Raw genomic sequence first — 26556 nt, 5'->3', positions numbered from 1 at the left:
TTAAATCATTATTTTTTATGAATTGATCCCCGAACTTATTTTTTGGCTTTATAGGGGCACAATATGAGTTTTTTTGGTCTAAAATGTTACTGAACCGGCAATCACGGGTTGACAATGACTAAAAGAGCAGGTCATATCCTAGTTTAGAGACCTATAATACCCGACAAAAAAACTTTAGGGACTAAATTGGTAAAACCTAGAACGTTTGTAGGGCATTTATGTCATTTACCTAAAAATATTAAGGACTAAATGTGTACAAAGTGAGAAATATATTATCATATTAAGTCATTTTACCAGCTAACATGGAGTAGCCGGTCATAAGGACTAAATGTGTACAGTTTAACAAGTTGAAAGGGTAAATGTGGACGAAAAAAAAGTCAGTGACTAAATACGTACAAACCAAAAAATATATTATCCTTTTAAGTCAGCATCTCTTTTAGAAACTCACTTTTCAAAAAGTTACAAAACCAATAAGGGCTTTTTCTCAAAAACACTTATGAGATATTAAAAAGACAAAACTTCAAAAATGGTCCATGTGGTTTTCGAAAATATCAAGTTTAGTCCTTAAGTTCAAAAAAATTCACAGATAGTCCCTGTTGTTTCAAAACTTTTAACAAATGGTCATTCCACCTAACTCCGTCAGCTTTATACCGTTAAGTGAGGGGCATTTTCGTTATTTCAATACACACGGACCATTTATGAGGTTTTGCCTTATTTTTTTTAAAGGAAAAAAAATATAATTATTTAATATTAAAAGGCCCCACCCTTTCTCTCTCTCTCTCTCTCTCTCTCTCTCTCTCTCTCTCTCTCTCACACTCACACACACACACTCATATGCCCAGATTATGACCCCATCTGCAAAAATATGAAGTTGTATGATCTTTAACATCTTAAACCTCGCCGGCATCACCATTTCCATCAAAGAAACACTCTTACCCTTTCATCCCGTCGACAGTGCAGGAAAAATTAGGAACTAAAACGGAATGGGAAGAGGGCAAGAGGGTTACATGAATTTTGGGATGAACTCAGGTGTGATTAAGGGGATTTCGTAGAGGGTGCCGACTGTGATAGGGTGGAGCTGAAACTTGGTGGTGGTTGGGTGAGACCGTGTACAGACACCCAAGAAGATGAAGGTGAAGGCTGTGAAATCACCGAAGAAGACACATCCAAATCCAATTCAAAGAGGTTTTCTTCTTCAACGAAGGAGCTTGTAGATCTGCCGAAGTCATAAGATCCAAACCAGTTTTATGGTTTTCAGTTCAGACTTGAAGATCCGTTTCTACTCCGACAGGAACAGCTAAAAAGGACAATGGACACACACGATGAACACCACCGGGAATGACGAAAAACTCAAGAAATCTTGAATTATGTTGTTGTGTTTTGATCAAGAATTGATGGCGAGTTCATTGTGGGTTTTTAATCCAACTATGAATTTAGAGAAGCAGTCCGTTATCTCCACTGAAATCGATTGTTTCATAGTCAGGGATCTGAGAAAGAACATCAGTGTGAGAGTTAGGTCGTCGATGGTGGCCATGGACGATGGTTCCCATTTTGGAGTGTATGGTTTGATTTTTTTGTGACGGAGTTCTTCTTCTCCATTGAGAAGATCGTCGGAGGTGTAAGTGGTGACGGAGAAAGAAGATGAAATTCCCACCACTGCTTCACACACACACACACACACAGGGGTGGGGCCCTTTAATATTAAATAACTATATTTATTATTTTTTTATTTTTAAAATAAGGCAAAACTTCATAAATGGTCCCTGTGGTTGTGAAATAACAGAACTGCCCTTCACTTAACGGCTAAATGTTAACGGAGTTAGCAAAAAGGATCATTTGTTAAAAGTTTTGAAACCACAGGGACCATCTGTGAGGTTTTTTAAACTTAGTGACTAAACTTGATATTTTCGAAAACCACAGGGACCATTTTTGAAGTTTTGTCTATTAAAAACAAAGGTCAGTATGAAATCAAATTCGAAAAAAAAATATCATATATTTGAAGAAAGTCTGGTCCAAAAAATCATATCCGATAAAAAAAATCGAAGACCATTATAATTAATATTCTATTTGATAATGGTGTTAGTCTCTCTCTTATACATACATAAGGCTTGAGGGAGTGGCCTCGCCACCCCTCTAGCCAACAGTCTCGTCAAGAGATGTTATACCACTCCTCAATATTTGCTATGAAGCTCTTTAGCGGGAGTTGGTCAAGGGTCTAGCGAGAGGAGAGAGAAAAAAATTGAACAATATGATTGGCAAATAGGTTTGTCTCTATGAAATTGGAATTTACAGGTTAAAAAAAATATATATTATCAATTTGTTAGTTAGGTAGCAAAGTAGTAAGATGATGCAGATTTCACAATTTGGCAGTTTTAGTCCTTCGATTTTAATCTTATGATAGATTTGATCCCAACTTATAATTTCTTTTACAACATAAATTTCTAGAATTACCCTCTGCAAAATTTTACTGAAACTTTTTCATTTTAATATGAAATGTTGTGTTTTTAAAAATATAATTTTTTGATATTAATTGTTTGTGGTTTAAAAGAATTATTAAAAAATATAATTTAATTAATTTTGAAAAAGAAAAAAAAAATAGTATCCTAGAAGTGTTACCACTCCCTATGAAATATTAAGATTTAAATGTTGAGACAAAAAGATGACGTGTTACACAAAAAAATGATATGACAAGATGCTAGGAGTGCTATCACTCCCTCTAAACTAACTGTTCCAATCTGTGTTGTGTCTCATTAACAACGTAAATCAATACAATCTTTTATTAAAAGTAAATGTTATTGTAACCAACTTATACTATTTCTAAAATTACACAAATTATAGACAATTTAATTAAATAATTATTTTATTATTTTTTGTTCTAAGATTATAAAAAGTGTATTAAAACATGTTAATATTGATTTTTTTTTTGTAAATGAAAAAAAAAATCATCAAAATGAGTATATTTTGTTTTTTTATTAAAAAAACCAAAATCTCAATTATAAAAAATAAAAAAAATAAAAAAAAAAAACAATTTGGTTAAAAATAAACTAATCCATATGACATTGCCAATAAACACAAATACAAATTTAATGCTAACTATAACATATATAATAATCCAACAACAAAAACAACACCCAAAAAACTCAACAAAAACAACACATACAATTCCACAACATAATCGACTGAAAAATACATATAAACATATAAACATACAATTCAACAAAAACATTCCTTGAAGTCACATTCTAACCTGTTGGACCCCACTCCTTGGTCGTTGCAGTTGAAAATTATCCAACAACGCCATCCGACCACTCACCACAACTTTAAAAAATCGATCCATTTCTGATTTGATCTCATCCAACCCAACCAAAAACTTCTCATTATTCTCCATCAATTCACAACAATAACTCTTAAAAACTTCATCTTTAACATCACCCAACCCATCATGAAGCAAAGGGTACAACTTCTTCACATTTTCCTCAATTCTTCGAAGCTCCATCAATGGAGAAACCCCATTCGAACTATATACATTCTTGATTTCACCATTGACAACCACCTGCAACTCTGTAAAAGATTCTTGCCATAAATACAGTTTAGGAACCTGCAACTCAACAAGAACCCTAGGGAAAGTAGAAAATGCAGCCACAAATGTGGTAAAGATGAACATGGTCTGAACCTTGAGTCCATACATGGCTCTAACCAAATCTTTGGCTTTTGGTATGTTCTTGATTTTTGGCAAGTTGAGTGTTTGTTCAAGCTTGGATATAACATCACAACAATCTTGTAACTTTGAGTTGTCATAAGAGTTGTGATATTGTCTCCATTCGTGAAGTGAAGAAGATGCTTTCATTAGCTTTTGTGGGTTATCTGAATCAAGATCATGTAATGCACATTTTAGCATCACGTAACTGAATCTTTGCCTCACGATATCGGTTCCAAAAGCACTGCAAAAATCGAGTAAATTTAAACTGTTGTCTAAATACATGTCCACCCATTTTATATCCCAGCTGCATATTGGAAGCTCTAGATCTACAATGAGTTTTCTTATGTCATCAAGTGTATCACAAATTGAAGATAATGCGGATTTCATCCATGAAAAGGTGATGACATCGTTCGGATGATTTGGCTTTAATTGTTGAAATCTTTTGGCTAGATTTTTCTCGAATGCAGTTAGGAATGTTGATGGGAGATGAGAGGTTTTGGGCATCATCATCTTGAAGGGATTCCCAATTGGGAGAAATCCTCGGTGGGGTCCCTCTGAGCGACTCATGGTTGAATCTTGATGTATCTGCAAAAAAACAAAATTGCAAGAGGAAAACATATGAACCGGATCGGAAAAGAAGAACCCGAGAGACTAAGGGTGTGCTTGGTTTGAGCATTAAGACGGAATTGGAATTCGAGATTCCATTCCATGGAGTGCTTGGTTGCCAAACGGACGGAATTCAATTCCATATTTAGCTTTTCAAGGAGCCGGGGGAGAAATCTTTGTTTCCATGGCTGGCACCCGTGACTGAACAAAATCATAAATAAATTTATGTTTTCTGCTTTATCATCATAGTAATGGATAACTCGAAAACAAGGCCATATACCAATTTCAAATCATTACAAAATTCGTAGATCCATAATTTATTGGACTTGATTATTGGAACTGGCACCATCCAAGATTATATTCATAATTCTTGATTTGAGAAAAGGCAACAAATGATTACATCGAAGCATATGATGATCTAGAACTACAAAATTCACCATGAATCTAAAAAAAACAACTATAAATGTAAAGGTTAACTAATGGGATGATTAAAATTTATAAAATTATTACAATTTTATTCCAAATACTTTCTCTGACAATCTTATAAAGCGAATTCTCTAGGTTTAGAACACAAATTTTATTCGAGGACGAAACTAATAAAGCGCCAGTCAAAAGCGAAATTTATCCATCAAAAGGGGGAAATTGAGAAAATCTTACCGACAAACGATCTTGGATGGGTACAGAGAAATTCAAGTGATGAACTCCAATTAAGCTACGCTTAATCTGTATGAATATCTGAAACCATGATGAACTGAAGAAGGAGTTATATAAAAACAACTAAAGAAAACCCCCAATTCCGTTGAAATTGATAGATGAAACGTAGAATTCAGATAACCCTTGAAAAAAGTTGTATGGTTCAAAACAACCCAAATTCGATTTGATAAAAGTATAGACTTGGAAAGATAAAAAGGGGGCGCAAAGAGATGTTGCCCTGATAATCCAGCAATTCAGCAACTCTACAAGACTTTTTGTGTCACTTTGACCAAAAGCCCGTTAGCCGTGTTTGCTTTTTTGTATTATAAAAATAGGGTTGTTTGCGGTACGGTTTGATACGGTTCATCCTCAAAACTGCAAACCTGCGGTTCGTTATTTTCGGGCACCGCAAAGGTAAGAAACCGTGTTATGCGGTGCGGCCTTGTGCGGGCGGTTTTGCGGTTTTTGTGCGGTTTATGTGGTTTCACAAATATAAATATTAAATTTAGTTTTAAACATAATAAGTGTATCGTGTTTTATATTCTATGAACAAACGATTAATTGTTTGTATAAACATCTTCTTTATACATAACATCAAAATATTTTACAATATTTTAAAATTATAATATGAACTACTTTAAACACATATTTTTGATATAGTTGGTTTTCATTTTGACTCATGTTTATCAATCGAAATCTCATAAACTTTATTAAGGGTATTAAAAGTAGTAAACATCTAGCGTGTTGTGTGTGCATATATATATATATATATATATATATATATATATATATATATATGCACACACAACACGCTATTTATTTTCAAGAGGTTTAATAGTTAAACTTAGATGGGGCTATAATGTATATTCTCTTTTCCCATATATATATATATATATATATATATATATATATATATATATATATATATATATATATATATACATATATATATATATATATATATATATATATATATATATATATATATGGGAAAAGGGAATATACATTATAGCCCCATCTAAGTTTAACTATACATTATGGGAAAAGGGAATATACATTACAGCCTCATCTAAGTTTAGGTATATATATATATATATATATATATATATATATATATATATATATATATATATATATATATATATATATATATATATATATATGGGAAAAAGGAATATACATTACAGCCCCATCTAAGTTTAGGTACTAAACCTCTTGAAAATAAATTGTTTTACTATATAAAGATTACAGTTAATGGATTCACGATTAATATTTCAAGAGGTAATTCAAGATCAACACAGTAAGGTTTAGGGTTTAGGGTTAGGGTTTAGGGTTTAGGGTTTAGATTTTAGGTTTAGGGTTTAGGGTTTAGTAATGTTCACTTGGGTAAAGTAATAAACGGTAATGGAAGAAAGAAAATAGAGATGGTAAAACGATGATGAAAGAAAGAAATGTTATGGAGGATGATATATTTACCAAGTAAAACCAAACCGAGTATATTTAGCATGATAAAACGACATATTTTAGAGGTTTAGTACCTAAGCTTAGGTGGAGCTGTAATGTATATTCCATATCCTATATATATATATATATATATATATATATATATATATATATATATATATATATATATATATATATATATATATATGGTATGTTGCAGTGCGGTTTGGTAACTATAAACCGCAAACCGCACCGCATAGTGCGGTTTATGAAAACTACAAACCGCACCACGAGCGTCCAAAACCACATTATGCGGTGCGGTGCGGGCGGTTTGTGCGGTTTTATGCACACCCCTAATAAAAATTTTGTATTTATGTTTGTATTTGTAAAATATAAAGCATATGTTTTTTGGAACTTCGTTTTTTAAAATGGTTGTTTAAAAAGACACTTTATTTTATCATCGTTAAAAGACCACATATATACTTACCGTGTTTGCAATTACTAAACTGACCATTTCCCCTAATTATTTTTCGGTTTATAGCCAAAAATTAACAATATACTACCATACCCCTAATAAACAAGATTTTTTTTTTAAAAAAAGTGCATATACAAAATGTTGTTTGAAGGCTTTATTGGCAGAGAATTTCGGACGTGAAACACACACAAAATGAGAAAGAAAAAAATGAAAATTACAACATTATAAATTATAGGTCAATGGGCCGCAAAACAGTAATCGGCCCACCAAACCGTATGCGGCCCACTAATGATGGAAAACGTAGGTTATAAAAATTATATGCACTAATCGAAAAAAATATTTAACAGATAAATTATTATGGCACATGCAACCTATTAAGGATCTATGTCTTTTGTAAAGATAACATACTATGAACTATAATCCTACAAAACTTTTGTATATGAAGCCTAATTCATAAGGATGAAAACTTACATTGATGATTATGTTGGATTATATGTCTAAGCCCATAATTATTTTGGTATATACTTGATCCGATTATGAACATGATCCTTTTAGGTTGTCTTCGCCATAACAACTGATAGGATGAATTAAAGAGAAAGATGATTGATTTATTAATATATTATGAGAATAATATATTAAAAGAAAAATCATATTGTTTAATTAATATTAGTTAAGAATTAATTTTGTGGCTAAAAGGGATTAATTAAATCAAGGGAACTGATATTGTAATTATAAGATAGTTGCATAAATGGGTTAATGGACTCCTTAGAAGTTGGAGTAGACGAAATATATGGGGAAACCCATAAGAATTCGTCCAAGGCCACTAAGGATGGAGTCTACGGGCTAGAGATTAAGCAGTCAAATTATGGTTTCCTTGTTTGATAACCCTAATAGCCTAACTATATAAGGAACCCTTAAGGCCCAAAAAACGTGGCGAAGAGATCCTTAAGGGTTCTTGGACTTTTTGTGCCTTCTCATACTTCTCCTTGTTCATCTTGTTGCTCATGGTGTTTGTGATTCCATTAGAGGTGCAACATTTGAGGCACTAAGCTTTCAGAAGTCAAGATCAAGAGGATTATTGCTATATAACAATCAAGGTAAGGTCTAAACCCTTATTCACATGTTAATTCGATTATTATATGCTAGATCTAGGGTTTATGAGCTTTGGATGATTATTAAAATGAAATCATATGATTTAATTAATATTTATCAAGAATTAATTTGGAATTAATTTAGTGATAAAAAAATACTAATTAAATTAATGGGGACTAATTGTGTAAATTAGTTATATATATGGTTTGGGCTTATGATACATGATGGACTAAGTTTATGGAAGAATCCATAAAGAGTTAGCCTACTTGAATCATTGATCATGGATAAAAAGCCCAATGGTATGGATTAGGGTTTAACCATGACTCTTAGACTATATATAGAACACCAAATAGCTAAAATCGGTTACCCTAGTGTTCTTAGAGTTCCATAACCAATTTTGAGTGCATGAAACCTCTCTCTCAAGTTCTCCTTTGTCCAAGGTGTGACGTGAACCGTTTGAGGCATCACATTTGGGGTGCTAAGTTCTTAAAGGCCAAAGAAAACAAGCTACAACAATATGTAATTTTGTAACTCAATTTTATGTTGTTTATGTCAATTGTATGCTACTTGTAGGCTTCATGCTTTGAAAACAATATTGCATGTATAATTAGAGAAAACATAGATCCAAAACATTTAGGGTTATATGTGCATCGTAGAATGTTGTAATATACAAAAACCCAACATAAACACCCCTCCATGTCAGATAGCCACCTCATGGATTTGATGGGGTCCTAAGTCCCATCAAAATTAGTGGGCTTTGTGTTGTTGAAGTCCCGATATTGAAAAGCCCGACTGGGTCCTACCCCAACAGCTGTTACAGCCGCTGTGGCAGTAGCCTCAGTGAGGGTTGCATAATAATCAACGAAATACTCCACCATGATGTCTTGATAGACCCAAACATATCCGGTAACAGAACCCAAAACATCGCAGCCACCCCATCATGCAGGATATCTCGAATCCTGGCATCCATCTCGTCTAGCCCCATTTGGCCGATATTCTCGGGGATTGTGGGTGCCTCCTGTCTACCGTCTCCTGATTCTGACCTGGATCTAGTCACAAATCTTCGAGTAACCACCATGCTGAAAAATATACTAGGACGATATCAGATATTACATATAATAATCCGGGAACCAACCCCCAACAAAACCCTAGGGGTTGTGACTTCCTTGCTACGCGTATGGGTCCTGTGCTTTCAGTAGTACGAGCCCATACTACCTTACACACCTACCCATATTTGTCTTAAGTATCATCACAACGCACTAAAACTATGCGTAACCATGGCATGCACTCAAATCCTCACTCCTAAAAGAAGGCTAAATATCTCACAACTAGCGGACTTATCCCAACAACCCATCCATGAAACTTCCACCAACCCTGCAACACTCTTGTATGTTAACCATACATAACACTGGACCCTATAGACTTTCGAATACCTGATCCTACCCTAAGCCCTTCATCAAGCAAGAACAGGAAATAAGGCCAAACCAAACATTCTTAGGCTATAAGATCTTAATTATGTACGGTCGTGATGCATACACTAAGCAACTATAGTAATGATGTCAATTTCATATACGAAAAAACCCTAGGCTATCATGCATCATATAATCAGACAATTCTACCATGCAATTCCTGAAGATCCCTAGCCTAATAATAGCATGATGTTCTAACATATAACATAAATCAAATAATCCGTTAGGTATTTTGGGGTCTAACCACGAGCTCCTGCTGATCGTACACTTGCATCATTCTTTATTATTTTGAAACCATTTAAAGAAAATCGTTTTAAAATCTTGTCCTCAGTTTGAGACTGGAGACAAGCGAGTGTTTCCTCCAATTCACTCAAACCAAGGCTCTGATACCAACTTGTAATGTCCATAAAAATCATGCTAGATTTAAGTTTTTTAAAACATTTCAAAACCAATGATTATTACAAAGCTTGTTTTCAAAATAGTATAATGTCAGAGTATCCCATAATCAAATCATAAAATCATGAAATATGAGGAGATGTACAATCACGCCTTCGCCTTCCCGTGATCATCAAAAGTACCTAAAAATATAATCGATAAATGTAAGCTCGAAGGCTTAGTGAGTTACCCCAAAAATACCAATGCCATACATATATAATCATATCATATAAACCAATACAACATGCATAACGAGCCATCAATCTGACTGGACCGCCTCACAGGCCATCAGTCTATCTGGACCGCTCTCCGACCCTTCGGCACGTCCGAGCCACCTCTCATGGCCTTCAGCATGTTCAGACCACTCGCGCGGCCTTCGGCCTGACTATATGCCCTCCCAGGTCTGCAGTCTATCTAGTCTGTCGTGGGTATCTTGGCCTACAACACAAAGCAGGACCTGCATCAACCTAATCCCCCAAACCAACAAACATGTGCACATACATATAAACAAATAGTCATATAAATCTAACAGATCACTAATCATGGCAACCATCATATAACCAAGATAACGATGTACCCGATCACTAACATAGCAACCATCCTAAAACCAAGATACTGATCTAACCGGTCTCTAGCATAGCAACCATCCTATAACCAGGATACTGATCCAACTGATCTCTAGCATAACAACCATCCTATAACCAGGATATTGATCTAATGGAACACTAACATAGCAACCATCCTATAACCAGGATACAAATCATAAAACATATCGTGTAATAGACCCGGATACAAATCCGAAAAGGGTCGGCATTGGTACCTTCGATCCTGTTAGTATAGTGTGGACAACTCACCTCGTGAGTAGCTTGAAGTGATAAAGTCAAACTCCACCAAATGAAACTCCAAGTCTAACACATACATTCACTGATGATCCACTTCCATAAATTCCCAAATTAACAAAATACCCCCAGAAGTTAAACTGGTCAAGCCTCGATCATATTCAAAGTCAACAGTCAAAGTCAACAGTCCAGGTTGACCCAACTCGTTGAGTGCAACTAGCAACTTGTCGAGTTCCTTGAGAAATCAGAAAGTCATAAGACCCTAACTGACTCGACGAGTTTGTTGCTCGCCAAGTTTCCAACAAACTCGTCGAGTCCATGTGTGTCCATATGTCAGGGAAAACCCTAACTGACTTGTCGAGTCCTCTTATCGACTTGTCGAGTTCAAGAAGAATCAAATACGGGCAACCTTCATCCAACTTGTCGAGTCGGCTAAGCGACTCGTCGAGTTCATGTAGTCCATTACTTACACATATGTTTTAAGCCACCCCAAAGCTCCATATTGCAAATCCAACCTCCTAAGGCATGGTTTCCACATAAAGTTATAAACTTTACGTACATGCATGGTCCTAAATGCAAAAACTAGACTAAGGGAAAGGTTAACTCAAAGGGAAAAGCCCAAGCTTGACAAATCTCATAACTTTCTAACTATAGGGACCAAGGGGAGTCCAGATCTAAAGTTACAACTTCAGATATTGTCCCAATACTCAAAATGACTCCCAAATGTGCTAAAGATGGCCTTAAACCCAGACATAAAGAGATTTAGCTTAAGATAAACCAAGGTAACTGTTTGGGTGTCAAACCAACAAATGATGGGATAAAATAATATTAATATAACTCAAATCACTGCTATTTCTAATACTAAAGATAGTATAGAGTAAGCAGGGTCGGTCCACAGAGATACATGACTTCTTATCTTGCCATATTTTCACACATAATACAAATAATATTGAATTGGGGGTTTGTGTTTGAACTTGAATTAAACTTCATAAATAAGAAAGATTGAAAACAAACGCAGTAAAAGAAGTACATTTCCGATTCTGAATCTTATATATGTATTACGTTGAAAGACGTAATATGATTATAACTCATGTTCAATCTAGGTTGGTAAGTTGGATATTAATAAACTCTAATATCCAAATTAGCAAAAGTATTTTATTCAAAACAAGCTCTTCAAATAAAACTTCATTTAATTGATTCAATCCAAATAAGCTCTTGCATTAAATCATTAAATGACATTAGGTTCTTGCACTAATTACCAACAATGTTTAACATTCCTCCTAAGCTTGGGAATATAAACATTTAATCTTTGATTGCACTAATTTTGATCTAATTACAACCAAGTAAGTGAGTGTTACTAACATCAAATCATAAAACATATACGAATTTCATGATTTGATTAACTAGATTGACTAGAACCCTAGTTCATTGATCAAGTGAAAAAAGAGAACCAACCAAACACATGATTAAGATCAAATCAAAGATTACTAGATGTTAAACACAAGTCAAATTCAAGTAACAACCTAACAACACATACTTAAGAATTCAGATTCGGAAATGATAATAAAATCAACCACACATATCTAGGTTGAACTACAAATCAAACAAGTTCAAACTTCAAATTGACTTACAAAAAGAAATTAAAGTGTTTTCCAAGTGTTAATCTACTTGCCAAAGCTCTGAAAATCGTCTCCTCCCTTCCCAAAATCCGACCTAACTCCCATAAAAACTGATTGTCTAAATTATAAGAAGACAAAACCACTTTAAAACTGCCGAGACGTTTACACGGCCCGTGTAAATTAAAGGGTGTCATTTACACGGCCGTGTAAACAAGAAAAGTAGAATGCTTAATTCTTCCAGGTCTTTGAAGTAGAATGCCCTTACATATACATTTACACGGCCCGTGTAAATTATAGGTATACGTTTACACGGCCGTGTAAACTCTTGTGAAGCCAAATTCTTCATTTCTTCATTCTCTCTCTTCAAAGCTCCAAAACTTCTACAACTTTGTCTCTAACTCTTGATAACTTCCTCCATCAAGATCCAACCTTCAAAAGTCCCTGAAATATCCTAAAAGCGTGTGAATGGAATTGCATCATGAAAAATCCCGAAAATATGCAAAATGATGAGTTTAAACCTAAATGTAATGCACTTTTTTGAACTAAAACTACAAAATGAATGCATGAAATGCACCTAACAGTAACGACTTGTTACCTTCAAAATGATGCCAAAACAAAGTAGAGTCTGATCCACAAGCTCCTTTTTGCTCCAACTTCTTATACTTCACACCTTCTTCACACAAAGCACCAAAATCACTCTTTAAGCCTCACAATCACTCAAGAACAAGGTTAATAGCGATTAGGGTTTCTCTTAGCCGTCAAAGGGTGGTAAAGGACTGGAAGAAGGGACTTAAGGTCCTTTAAATAGGGTGCAAACCCTAAAAATTAGGGTTCATCTCCCAGCTCCTACTCAGCGAGTCCGGGTCCTCCGACTCGTCGAGTAGATCCAATGATCCACACAGGCTAACCCGCCTCTACACGACGAGTTGGGGCCAACCAACTCATCTAGTAGGTCATGAATATGTATATAATGCTTTTAAACTTGTAATTAAGAGTCGGGGTGTAACATCGTGGATATAGAGAATGTCCAAATTTGACATCATTTGAGGAAGTTATGAATTTTCTAAAATTTAGCATAGCAGTACACAACTCGGAAATCGAATTTTAGATCGATCGATTTTTAGCAGAAGTGAAGATCTTATTAATAGGAGATCAACGATATAAAGACAATCAAAAACAGACGTCGGATGACAAAGTTATAAAATTTTAACTAACTTTAACTGTCTAAGCCTGTTAAAATATAACTTTAAAAATAAAGTCAAAATTAGTTGATAGAGTCTAAACGAAATTTTCAGTTTATACCCGTACGTCAAAGGCGGTCCGGGAAGTGAAGAATTAGAAATTTGTGATATTTTTGGATTTTCCGAATCTATGCAAAATGTTTATGCCACGTGTCAAGGGGGATTTTTATATGGAAAATTCCAAATTTAACACTTTCTCATTCCCTTTTCGGTTTTATAATCATTTTTCGATTATAAAAAAGGGGGAGATATTTTAATATGAGAATTAGAAAGTTTTGGATTTTTCATATTACGCGGATTTGAAGACCGATGTGACCTTGAGAGATAGAAGTTTATGAAGTGATTCGATTTGAAATTCTGAAGTGATTTGGGTTTTCCCGGTTCATGAAGGGTTTGGATATAATGTAGATTTGTTGGGTGTGTTTTTATGATAAAATATGGGTAATTGATTTGTGGAGATTTGGATACTCCAACTTAACTTTTTATACTCAGATTGTAATGTCACACACTCTAGAGCCCGGATTGGAAAATCATTGAAGAACTGAAGATTTGATGGTCATTTCTACATTTGTCACACTTGAGGTTTCGTTCATGAAGTTGCTCGTTTTGGAAGATTGAAGTCGGGTCATCCATTCCTAACGTTAATTGGGAGAATGTTAGGGTGCAAAGTTATATATGGATTGACTTGAGAAGACCCACTTGCATATGGGATTGAAGCCTTATGACATGAGAGAGAGAGAGATAGAGAGTGTCTATGTGTGTGTGAGAGAGAGAGACTTGTTAGGATTTATATATATATATATATATATATATATATATATATATATATATGTATATATATTGGGTTGCATACCACTTGTAGAGTGTGCTTGAGAGATGTAGTTCATTGAGAGTTTTGAGTGAGTTAGTTATGTAGATTAGATCTAGTTTATTTTTGTAATCTCCCCATGATAATCGAATACATATTTTAGAACCCAAATCATCGTGTTCTTTGTGCTATTACAATTCTGCATGCCAAATAAAAGGCTCATAATTCACTACAAGATGGGAAGAAGAAGTTTTTTCATTCTTAATCACAAGTTGATAACGTGACATGTCCTCCTCAAGGTTGGAGAGGGTGAAACAGACATCAGAATGAGTAACCTTAAGTCCTACGAGTCACAAAGTATCCTCGTAATTTCAAGATCCTAACGATAAAATAAATAAATTAAGGATCCTTAATAGTAGACATCGAAAAAGGTGGTAGATGAGCTCTCTTTGAAGCTGGGTGCATCAGATTTGAAGGTTCTGTCGTTTTCAGGCAAGGCAAGGAGATTCTCAATCTTCACTTTGGTTTCTTTGTTGACGGGAGCAAGTTCTTGGAGCTTAATGGCTACAAAAAATCGCACAAACAACTATTACATCTACCCATGTTTTACCCAATACATCTAACCAATTTGATGGCAAAAAATAGTCCGTGGTTGTCATCTATACTCCGCTAGATGACTGGATCATCAATGACATCTATATCGAGGCCTCTCATTATTTTATTTGGTCACACAACAACTATTACATCTACCCATGTTTGACCCAACACATTTTGTAGATATAAAATACATATAGAGTTTAAATCATTTAAAATGTGTATAAAAATATTTCACACAGCATAAACAACAAGTATTCAAACAATATGCACACATAGCACATAATTTATATTAAGTACTTCATATCTATATGTAAGATAAAAGAGACCATGCACTCACTTGAAAAGGTGGTGATTCCGAACTCAGACAGCGCTTTGCTTCTTAAAAATAATTTCCTTCGACGAAACCTAGTATTATTATCACTAGAGTTTAGTATATTATTCGCCGAGACTAATTAATAGTCTAGCTATTATTACTATTATATAAGTGTTAAACAATACTTTTATAACCCATAATAATAGCCCAAATACTTATTATAAGTTCATAATAACGTTACTATAATTAAATAAAAGCTATATTAAAAATAGCGTAGGCGTAGCTCACTTATAGCGGGTTTTATAGAAATCTTGACTTTGCTTGGAGCAGCGTTCCCGAGCCAAAAAGCTCTTCTTCTCGGAGCCGTCGAGCACTCCGGGGCTTCCGCCTCGTGCTAGGGAGGTTCCCTAGGCTTTTCGGGGGTTTCGGGGCTAGAGAGAGGTTCTAGAGAGAGAGTAAAGAGAAGAAAAATGAGAACGGTGTGAAGAAAATGAGGGTGGGAGAAGTTCTATATATAGGATGAAAAATGCCTGAACTTGGTGCCACATATCACCATCTAGTGGCAAGACTTGGGGAGAAAGCAATGACCAAGATTGTGCCACATCACCCATTTTCACACAGCACATTTCCGACTTCTAAACTCCGTAACTTTCACATACAACCTCCGTTTTTGATGTTCTTTATATTCACGCGTAGGTAAAAATAAGATCTACAACTTTCATTTCGACTCCGTCAGCCAATTCTCGACCGATCTTAAATTTAACAGTACGAGGAGATTATACTGTTAAATGTTCGCGTAAAATTCATAACTTCTACATACGGACTCTGTTTTCATCTATTTTTTTTACCGTTGAGTTCCTATTAATGAGATCTTCAATTCTCATTTAGGTCGCGTAGGCCAAAAACCACTCGATCTAAAATTCGAGTTTCGGTATGTGCATTGCTAAGCCAAATCTTAGAAAATTCATAACTTCCTCATACGAAGTCAGATTTGGCCGTTCTTTTTTTGTATGTTCTCGGTTTAACATATACTAAAACTGTTGTTTAGATTTCTAAGGCTAAAAAGTCCTTCATCGTAAATTCACTATTTACGTCTCCGGTGTCGTGCCGGTTTTGCCTTAATACTTCAACGGACCATAACTTCTTCGTTATAACTCGGATTTCAACGTTCTTTATATGTACGGAACCCTTGAGATGCATTCTACAACTTGGTTAAGATTGTTTATTCTAAATACTATTTTGTCAAAAATTCATTTTCGACTCCTATTATCTCTAAATTGACTAGCCTGGATTTACGGGCGTTACAGATGAAATCTCATCTCTCAAAGAAAAACATTTCTTTCCAGGAACCATCATTATATTTGGTTTTCAGAACAATATGTGCTCTATTGGATTTGACTTTAAACAAGAAGCAAGAAGACCCAAACGCTGAGAGATCATAGATGTAATCTAACTCATATAAACTGATTTTGAGATCCATGGAGTGATTCAACTGATCAATCCAGAAAAGAATCATCCAGCTCACATGCATGGTCTGAATGTAGGAGATTTTTGTAACTTCGAACAACTCATAGATGGTGCTAGAAAAAAGGATAAGTCGGGCCTAAAGAGAAAGGGAACATGGGGAAGCATACCTAAGTGGGAGAGACAAAATTTAATTGGACCTTAACATCAAAAGACTTGAAGATGGTGCCATCGGGGAAATCCCCTTTTGCTTTCAAAGATGCAATATCGTCATTGTTAAAAGAACATGTCTCTTTGTAATTTAGGAGTTTTTGATCTACGAAATCGTCTTAGAAGGAGTGAGGATATTGATGCGAGAATGGAGGATCTTTTTTCCCATAGTCAATGAAGAAAAAAATTGAAAATAAGACAATAAATTTACCTTGAGGTGACTGATAAACACTCGAAGGAAAATATGAGAGAAGTAAAGGACTATCAATAACCCCTATACCCTATTTATTTGGGATCACAGAGGAAAGATAATTGATTTGACGGATAATCATGCCCAATCGAACATATAAAATTATATTCGTTAGAGTTTGAATCTCAAATTATTTATTTCAATTTAATTAAATTTTTCGCTTTAAATACTTGAAATTAATTCAGTTATTTTGCAGGTATTATTTGGGGGAAACTGTTAGGGGTAAATATCCTCAAACCTATCCAGGATTCTGAACCTTAAAGGATTCTCAAGATCCCGAAACATACATTAGGATCATGACCATCACCGGTATTATTTTTTTCCTAACAACATACATTATGATAATGTTATTGTCTCATAAACTATACCTATTATAGTTTATTATAAAATATTTTGGTTGAGTGTGTGTGTGTATATATATATATATATATATATATATAAGTTAACCTGTTTAGATGTTTTAAAAGATTATATCATATAATTTTACATCTAACACAAGTATGAAAACATTTAGTATGATAAAACCAAATTTTATATTTATTGGCGCTTTTAACGTCACTAACTGGTAAAAATATAGTTGTAAACCTTGTAAAGTTTATTTTACATTTTTGTGGATATTAAGTTAAACCAACCTCATATGTTTAAAATAATATAATTTAGGTCAAATCTTACATAAATGGTACAAATTTGTCCATGTTTTTATAAAAATTATAGAAAAATCACTGTAAGTCGAAATTTGGATCTGTAAACTCTCAGAGCTTAGAAAATGAGTCTACTTTGACCATAATTTTTTCCCTGGCCTTAAGTGGTTCCTAACCATAGTGAAAATGTTCATTTTTACAGACTGGTCCGAAAATGTTCTGAAATGATAGATATTTTTGTAAAAATCACCATAAATTGTAGAAAAACCGTATGAATGCGGGCGAGTAGTCCTTAAAATGGTATAGACCTGAACTATTTGCATATTGTATATTTTTGAAATCTATGAAGTTTAAGAAGGGTAAAACAGTCCGTGAACAGACCACAACTTTTCTGTAAAAAGCTGATATTTAAGCTTAGATATGTTTTAGTGACATAACTTGTATTTTTAGTTTGCAAAGCCTTTAGATCATCCAAAAATGATTTGTTTACTTGTATTCCCCCCTAAAACTTGGAAAAACTCGAATATGAAGGGGAATGAACTCACCTTATGTGCGTTTTCTTGATGAATGGCAAGTTGTAGAAGGAAAGTTTCAAGTCAACAACACTTGAATAACACTTTGAAGATTTGAAGATCCTATGAATAGTAACACATGATAATGTGTGTAAATGGATTGAAACTAGCATATATGTGTGTAGAATCATTAGGAGATGAAAGAAGTAGGTACCAAAAATTCAAGAACTAACTTGGAAGAAATTTGCTAGAGTAAATGAGAGCTTTTCTTGGAGTAGATGATGAAAATAATGTAGATGTTGGAAGGAAAATGACCTTTTGGCTGTGAGTTTAAGAGAGAGGGGAAAGAGGGTGGATGGGGGTGGGTAGGGTGAGTTATGAGGGGTATTATATGGTGTTGCAAAAAGTGGAGACCAACTTGTCTAGTTTTTGGGTTAGTGTAATGACATAAAGGTCGTTTGTTTAGGATGGGGAACATCATATTAACTAGTAACTTTTATTAAAAAAAAGTCAAACCTTTATAAACTCTTCGCATTTTTATAAAAAGGATGTGTTTTTGATAAAAAAAAAAAAAGTATGATATAAAGGGTGCATAAGATATTAAAATTGAATTATAAAAATTCAATTTGTTATAACAAACATTATTATTAAAATAATCATACGTTATATGAAAGTTATGTCGAATTTCCAAGTTCGTTCCGCTAAAAATTGAGTGTTTAGCCGGGTATAAACTTTGTCGCATTTGGTGATGAATTCACTAAAAATTTCGTGTTTGTAGCCTTTGGTATGAATTTTGCGCCTTAGTGTAAGGTTTATGAACTCCTCTAAATTGAGCTATGAATATTATTTATACTAAAATAATATTAAATTGAATTACCGAATTTTTATGATACTAACCTTATTTTGGGGTTATATTCGATAATTTGAAACCAAAGAGGTACTTTGTATTGTAACTTGTCAATGGTACATTAGAAACATTAGAAAATATCACATTTCTCCAAAAATTCTAATATGATTTGAGTTGACCTGGTTGACTTTTATTGACCAAAAATTGACGATTGTCACATATAATCATTGAAAGTAAGAAATATATGTATGTTATAGACAAAAACCATGTACATATGATTGAATCAAATATGGTAATCGAAGAAAAACATTGTGATCCTGGGATATTCAATTTATGGCATGATAGGTTGCGCAACCCTGGATTAACAATGATGCGAAGGATAATGGAGAATACGTATGGGTATCCATTGATTGATTGTTTGAGATGCCTTAGAACCTAGGTATTGGCTGTTAGATTGATTATTTGACTGTTGATTGCTTTGTGCTGTTTGAAACTTATATTGATATTAGTTAACTATTATACGAGTATGTAACATCCCAAAAAACATAACTAAAAATTTCATTTTTAAGTCAACCAGAATTCATCAAATATTCATATCAAAACATCAAAAGCATGCCAATGTGAAAATACTTATTAGAGTATAATACCAAAATCATAAAAATGCTAAACACGGATGGACGAGCTGCGATTAGGCCGAACCCTTCCTCTTCGAATTGGAAGTACCTGAAACATAAACTTAAATTGTAAGCACAAAGATTAGTGAGTTTCCCAAATACCACACACCATACATCATACATACATATCATACTATAGCATATATGAGTCTATTTCTCCCTTGAGTCCCTTCCGACTCTCTATGTCCCTTCCAACTCCGTCGATGTCTTTCAATTGATACATGTCTATTTCACCCCTGCAACTAAGCATACAATTATACTAGCAAGATTCATGGAGACAAAAAAACATACAAGTGTAACACCCGATTCCTGGTATATATTTAATTCAAGAAAACTTCATGCTTTACTCTGGGACTCGACGAGTTGGAGGCCCCACTCGTCGAGTATACTCGTCTTTCATCGGGGGTTTAAGTGACCGACTCGACGAGTAGGAGTTGTCCGAGCGAAACCCTAAATTTGAGGTTTTGCACCATATTTAAACAACTTATCTACTCCCATATCAGCCTCCATCGTTCCTCAAACTTCCAGAAGACCTTAAACTGAAACCCTAGCCTTGTTTGAGTGCTCTTAAGCCATTTTTGTGCATTTTTTGGTGGTTGTGAAGCTTGAGAAGAATAAAGGAGCTTGGGAGTTCCAGTTGAAGCTAGAAGATCCAAAGATTGTGTTCCATCTCCAGCTTATTTAAGGTAAAAAACTTCAATCTTGACTTTCCATGTGCTTAATAAACTTTAGGGCTCGGATTTTGGTATCTTTAAGGCATTTCTAAGCCATTTTCAGGTTGTGAGGTGTAATGTGGAGATATTGCTTCAAATCTTGGATGTTGGAAGGCTCTCATAGCATAAAGGTGCCAACTCTATGGCCATGAGAGCCCAATGCATCTTGTAGGTCTCATTTTTGGTCCTTTTGAGCTTAAAGACCCATGCATGGATGTAAAGTTTGTGACTTTACATGTTATATCGACCCTAAAAGGTCAGATCTACCCTTTAGATGAGATGAGCTCAACAAAAATCGAGTTTATGGACACAGACTTAGTGGATTCGGCGAGTTGTTCTTGAGACTCGGCGAGTCAGGTAATGGTTCCCCGACCTTTGTTGTTTTGAGGAGTCTGGTTGAGTCTAGAAGGTGACTCAACAAAGATGGACATGATTATAGACCTGGAAATCATGGGACTTGACGAGTGTATGAGTAAACTCAGCGAGTCCAAGGCAATCTCCCAACCCATGAAGATGGAATCGACAAGCTGTTCATACAACTCGATGAGTCATAGACTGAACACATTCTTATGAGGGAGATGAACTCGACGAGTCGGTTGAAGATGGTCCCGATATTATGGTTGAAGGAGGACCCTTCAAGTTGTTGCTAGACTCGAAGAGTGGTTTCGGGGGTTAAATCATTTTAGAGGAATAGGGACTTGACGAGTTGGTAGACCAACTCGACGAGTCAAGTCAACTGGAGGTTGAATTTCACCTAGATTTGAGTTGACCCTTGTAGGGGTTATGAGTATGAATTGATGACTTGGAAGAGTTGTCTTGTAGGGATTGAGGAGTCGAGGAAAGTCGATTTTCACGCCTGGGACAGTACAGACACTACGCGACATTGAGGTGAGTTACCTTCCAGTAGAAGTGGGTCTAAGGCACCAAGGCCGACCCACTAGTAGTTGATTACAGTTTAGATGGCTTGTCTTTGTGATAATTTTCTGGTTTGCTATTACTTGATATGTTATATGTGCCAAAATGCTATGTTTTATGTGATAGTGGTAGTAGGAGGGGAATAGTCCCCCAATCGGTTATTAAGACCGAAGGGTAGGTCGAACACCCCAGATATGTCTGACAGCATGTTTATGATAGGTTATTATGTGATAGTAGTAGGGGTGAAATAGTCCTCGTCACCAGGTGAGATGGACTGGAGGGTAAGCAGGCACCCCAGAATGGCCTGACATAGGTAGTCAGCACCCTAAAATGGCTTGACACGGGTAGTCAGCACCCCAGAATGGCTTGACATGGGTAGGTCGGGCACCCCATAATTGCCCAACAACACATATGATTGTATGGTATATGGTATGATAGGGGAACTCACTAAGCTTTGTGCTTACAGTTTCAGTTTTTGTTTCAGGTGCCTCTTCGTCCAAGGGGAAGGAGTCAGCGGTGTAGCAGCGCATCACACACACACACATGATTTCCGCATTGAGTTTTTTGGGGATTGTACTTTGATTTTTATTACTATTGATGATATGGTTTTGAGACACGGTGTTATGGTTTATAAATTGATATGACATTGGAAATGTTTTAGGTAAACTATTTTATAAGTTACTTAATTAAAAATGAAATTTTTGGCCTTGAAAATTGGGACGTTACAAGTTGGTATCAGAGCCTTGGTTTGAGGGATTCGAACACACCTTCGGGGGTGTCTGGACTCAAATTGAGGGCTTGAAGGATTTTAACAAGAAAATAGTTTTATAAGATCTGAGTTAAAGAATTTTGAGAAAGAACGAGGTGTGTGATGCGTGCGACCGACCGGGCTCAAGTAAGTTTTCCCCAAAATACCCATATTTGATACGTTATGTTATATGATATGATTATGAGAACTGCATGCTAGATTAGGGCTAAGGATCATGGAAGATGCCTTGTATGCTTGTTATATGATTCTGAGAATTGCATGCTAGAATAGAAGTAAGGATCTAGGAAGATGCCTTATTGTTGGATTAGTGTCTAAGTCCATAACTATTTTGGTATGTACTTGACCCGATGGTGCATGGTCCTTTTGGGTTGCCTTCACCAAAGCAACTTGATTGGAGAAATGAATAAAGAGAGAGAGGATAATATGATTTATTAATATGTTATAAGAATAATATATTAAAGGAGAAATCATATTTGTTTAATTAATATTGGTCAATAATTAATTAAGAATTAGTTTTGTGAACAAATGTAATTAATTAAACTAGAGGGGCTGATTTGTAATTATGTGATAGTTACAAAATAAGGTAAGGATTATCTTATTTATATGGTGGATGAATTTAAGGTTGGAAAGCCTTAGAATTCGAGTATGATAAGGATTCAAGGATTATCTTATTGGTTGCTTAATGGATAATCAACTAGATAAGGATAATGACTGAAACCCTATCTCTACACCTATATAAACACCCCTAGGGTCATGAATTCGTGGATCCCTTCCCAAGAGGTCCTAGATACGAATTCTAACCTCTCACCTCTCTCTTTATACCTTCTCCATTTGCTTATGGTGTTTGTGAGCCATTAGAGGAGTGACACTTGTGACTCTAAGCATTCCAAAGTCAATACAAGGAGTTTTGGGATTGTTATTGCTACATAACAATCAAGCATGTACAATAGAGAAACCTAGATCCAAGCATTAGGGTTTGTATGAGCACATAGGATGTCTTATGACCAAAACCCATCAGTGGTATCAGAGCCTAGCTTGGTTTCAATTGTATTGATGCATTGTATAACTGGAAAATCGTTTTTTGGGCTTTATGGCTGAGGAACTCGGCGAGTACCACAGTGTACTCGGCGAGTACCACAGTGTACTCGGCAAGTAGACCTCAACTCGGCGAGTACAGTGTGGTACTTGGCGAGTTCGAGCGTCAGATAATGCTTATCTCGGGATTTCTTGCTGTTTTTGCATTTAGATAGTTACCTTATCATGTTAGATCAATATAAATCCGATTTTATGATATATATGACTATATTCTTGATCTAATTAAAGATAATTATCAATTAACAAGATAATTGTTTCCTTATAAGATAATTGATTAATTATTTTGAGTAAATTGATAAATTGTTTTGCAAGAAATCATTAAACAAATCAAATATGGATAATTATGTAACTAAATGTTAGTTTAGATTATTTGTTATTTGATCCTTGTTGTTATGAAAGGTTTCATATTTTCCCCTTTAGGTTTTATAGTTTAAATTTGAACCTAAAAGTTTTGGAGTTTTAAAATTTAAATAGTTAAAACCCTAATGTTTTGAAAAAGGTTTCAAAACTTGCCCTCAAGTTTTGGAATTTAAAAGTTGATTAAAGGTTTAATTAGAAATGTTAAATTCTAAAACCCTAGTAATGTTTTGAAAAGTTCAAATCACACCCTTATGGTTTTATTAATTAATTAAGGAGTATAGTTAAAAGAGGTTTAATAAATCCATAAAAGTTTAGGTTAACCTTTTAATTGGATTAAAAGTGTAATTGTTAAAGTTAACCATATATTATTTTAAAAGTATAAAATACACCCTATACTATATATAACATTAAAAGTCTAACATTATATATATATGAGTAAAAGTCAGTCTTACCGTTAGTAGGCCTCATTCACGAAGTTGGTCTATAAGGGGTGTTTAAGGAAATTGCCTATAAAATGGCGATTGAATGGTATCCACTCTTGACTAGTGGAGGGTCGTTAGCCGAACGGGTAGGATAGGACGAAACCTTCCATTATAAGTATAATGAAATACAAAGTAACTAAATGTTTTTCAAATTCCCAATCTTAGTTACTTAGGCAAAAGTGAATTGATGCAATTCCATGAAATTACACTTTGTGCCCTTGCGAAGACGTTAGTGGAGCATGTGTGGTTTACCGGCACACTAAATGGTTCTAAGCAAAGGTAGCAAAGGGTGACTCAATGTTTGTCATAGTTCGGTGGAGCGTGTGTGGTTTACCGGCACATCGAATAGGTGATTGTAACATGTGAGGGCACCATGTAGTTTGCATGGTTATTCACACCCGCTTTGTGATCCTCGGCATCTCAGTCACAAACAAGAGGGGCATATCGAGATTTAAACATGCCATTGAAATGTTCAATGAATCTCAAAGGATCTAGGAGTTTTCATAGATTTAAAACTTAAATTTCTTTTTTGTTTTTCATGGTGGAAACTAGTGAATCGTCATTCACTTACCTTCAAATGTTCTGCAATTTGGGTTACGGCATCCCTCTCTCGAGTTGTAGGATATTGTGTTGGGACCTAGCCTTGGAATTTCATTTGGGTGATTTACCAAGGACTCAATCAATCAACTAACTTGAATTCGTTTTTCTCCCGATGTCAAAGTTCGACAACTATGGTCTTCTCAAATCCCGTGGAACAAGCATTCCACATGAAGATGATATTCCACGATTCGATCGAGGAACAAGAAATCATGCTTCACTTCCTCCTCCTCCTCCAATTATTCTCCCTAACCCACAAGATTGTAAAATTGAAAGGTTCAATATCACTCAAGCCCTTTTGGCAAGTAAACATAAAGAGGGCAAGTCGGTGTGTGCACACGTCTTAGGGATGAAGTCACACATTGATAGGTTTTTTTTTTTTTTTTGGAAAGGGATCTTCCCTAACGAGGGTTTCCGGGCCAGCTTTCGCGCACCGACTAATCCCCCGCTGCAAACATAAAGCTTTGCTTCATGCCCTGGAGTCACTGCAGGCGAACCTCCATGGCCACAAGGGCTGAGTGGTGCCAGGATTTGAACATGGGTCAATAGGTTATCCACCATATCTTCCACATGCCTTACCAAATCACCACAACCCAAGTGGTTATTATTAATCCACACACATTGATAGGTTAAGAATGATGGGATCCGTTTTCGGTGAAGAGATGGCTTTTGATTGGTTTCTTCAGTCACTTCTTAACTCATATAGTGAGTTCGTAAGAAAGTACTATATGATGAACCGCGACGTGACCCTTATAGATCTCACCTACATGCTTATTGCTGCTGAATCAACAATGGTTTGGCGCAATAGAAAAGCAAAGTTGATTGGTGAATCTGCCTTCAAGACCTCTATGGATATAGACAATGGCAATGAAAGACATGCAATGATCGAAAAGTTTGATCATAAGAGAAAGGCGATGTCTAAAGTTGTTCCATGTGTTGTTCCAAAGGAGTCAATTTGCTTTTATTGCCAAGAGAAGGGGCATTGGAGACGAAGTTGCCCTATTTACCTAAGAGATCTAAGAGATGGGAGAGTCAAAAGTATGACTACGCTGTAGGTAAGAATCCACTATCTAACTCCATTAAGTTCCTATTCATTGATTCTTAATACATGATGTGATAAGATTGCATTTGAATGTTTTGAAGGATCGGTGAAAAGAAAGGAAGCTTGATAAGAGAGCAAGATGAATCTAATCACAAGAGATGGATCTCGATCTCATGGACTTGAAGATTGGATTTTGAGCTTAGATAGTTATGATAGAGTTGTTAGAAATTTTCTTTTTACATAGTTTTCAATAGATTTTGCATTGTAAGGACAAATGTTTTTCCGCTGCTTTTATAAATAAAATAAATTTTGTTTGACTTATTTATTTATTTATTTATTTATTTACTTCCTTGCAATGAAATCGTTTTGAAAAATTGATGTTTGCATATTTCTACAACGAATGGATATGATTCTTAGTTATGGAAATGTCGAGAATTTACCAAATAGGGAGAGTTTCTCATCGCCCAAAGTTTCAAATTGGACCGAAACTTGGAATCATGCAACTTGGTTGCACGATGAATGAGAAATTTCATATTTTGGAAATTAGACTAATTCGTTGACAAAGTGTCAAGTGAAGGATTAGGAGATCGAGTACACAAAGTTGTGTGTTGATCAAGTTCACCATAAGAGTAACAAATATATTCGTCATGATTTA

The 26556-nt window shown here is 35.1% G+C and overlaps 1 protein-coding gene across 1 annotated transcript; it reads right to left on the bottom strand.

Moving 5' to 3' along the window:
- Positions 1–3066: 3066 nt before the first annotated feature.
- Positions 3067–5272, bottom strand: LOC145041692 (protein BPS1, chloroplastic-like). Its single transcript, XM_078989841.1, has 2 exons — positions 4964–5272; positions 3067–4285 (listed from the first exon to the last, which is right to left on the bottom strand). Exon 2 carries the CDS (start codon positions 4265–4267, stop codon positions 3236–3238), a length of 1032 nt encoding a protein of 343 aa, XP_078845967.1. The 5' UTR covers positions 4268–4285; positions 4964–5272; the 3' UTR covers positions 3067–3235.
- Positions 5273–26556: the final 21284 nt, after the last annotated feature.

This window comes from Lactuca saligna, chromosome 4 (genome assembly GCF_052625555.1).
Source record: "Lactuca saligna cultivar CGN05327 chromosome 4, ASM5262555v1, whole genome shotgun sequence".
In the NCBI taxonomy this organism is placed as follows: domain Eukaryota; kingdom Viridiplantae; phylum Streptophyta; class Magnoliopsida; order Asterales; family Asteraceae; genus Lactuca; species Lactuca saligna.
The sequence above is the reverse complement of the archived record's forward strand: the minus strand, read 5'-3'. Positions and strand labels throughout refer to the sequence as shown.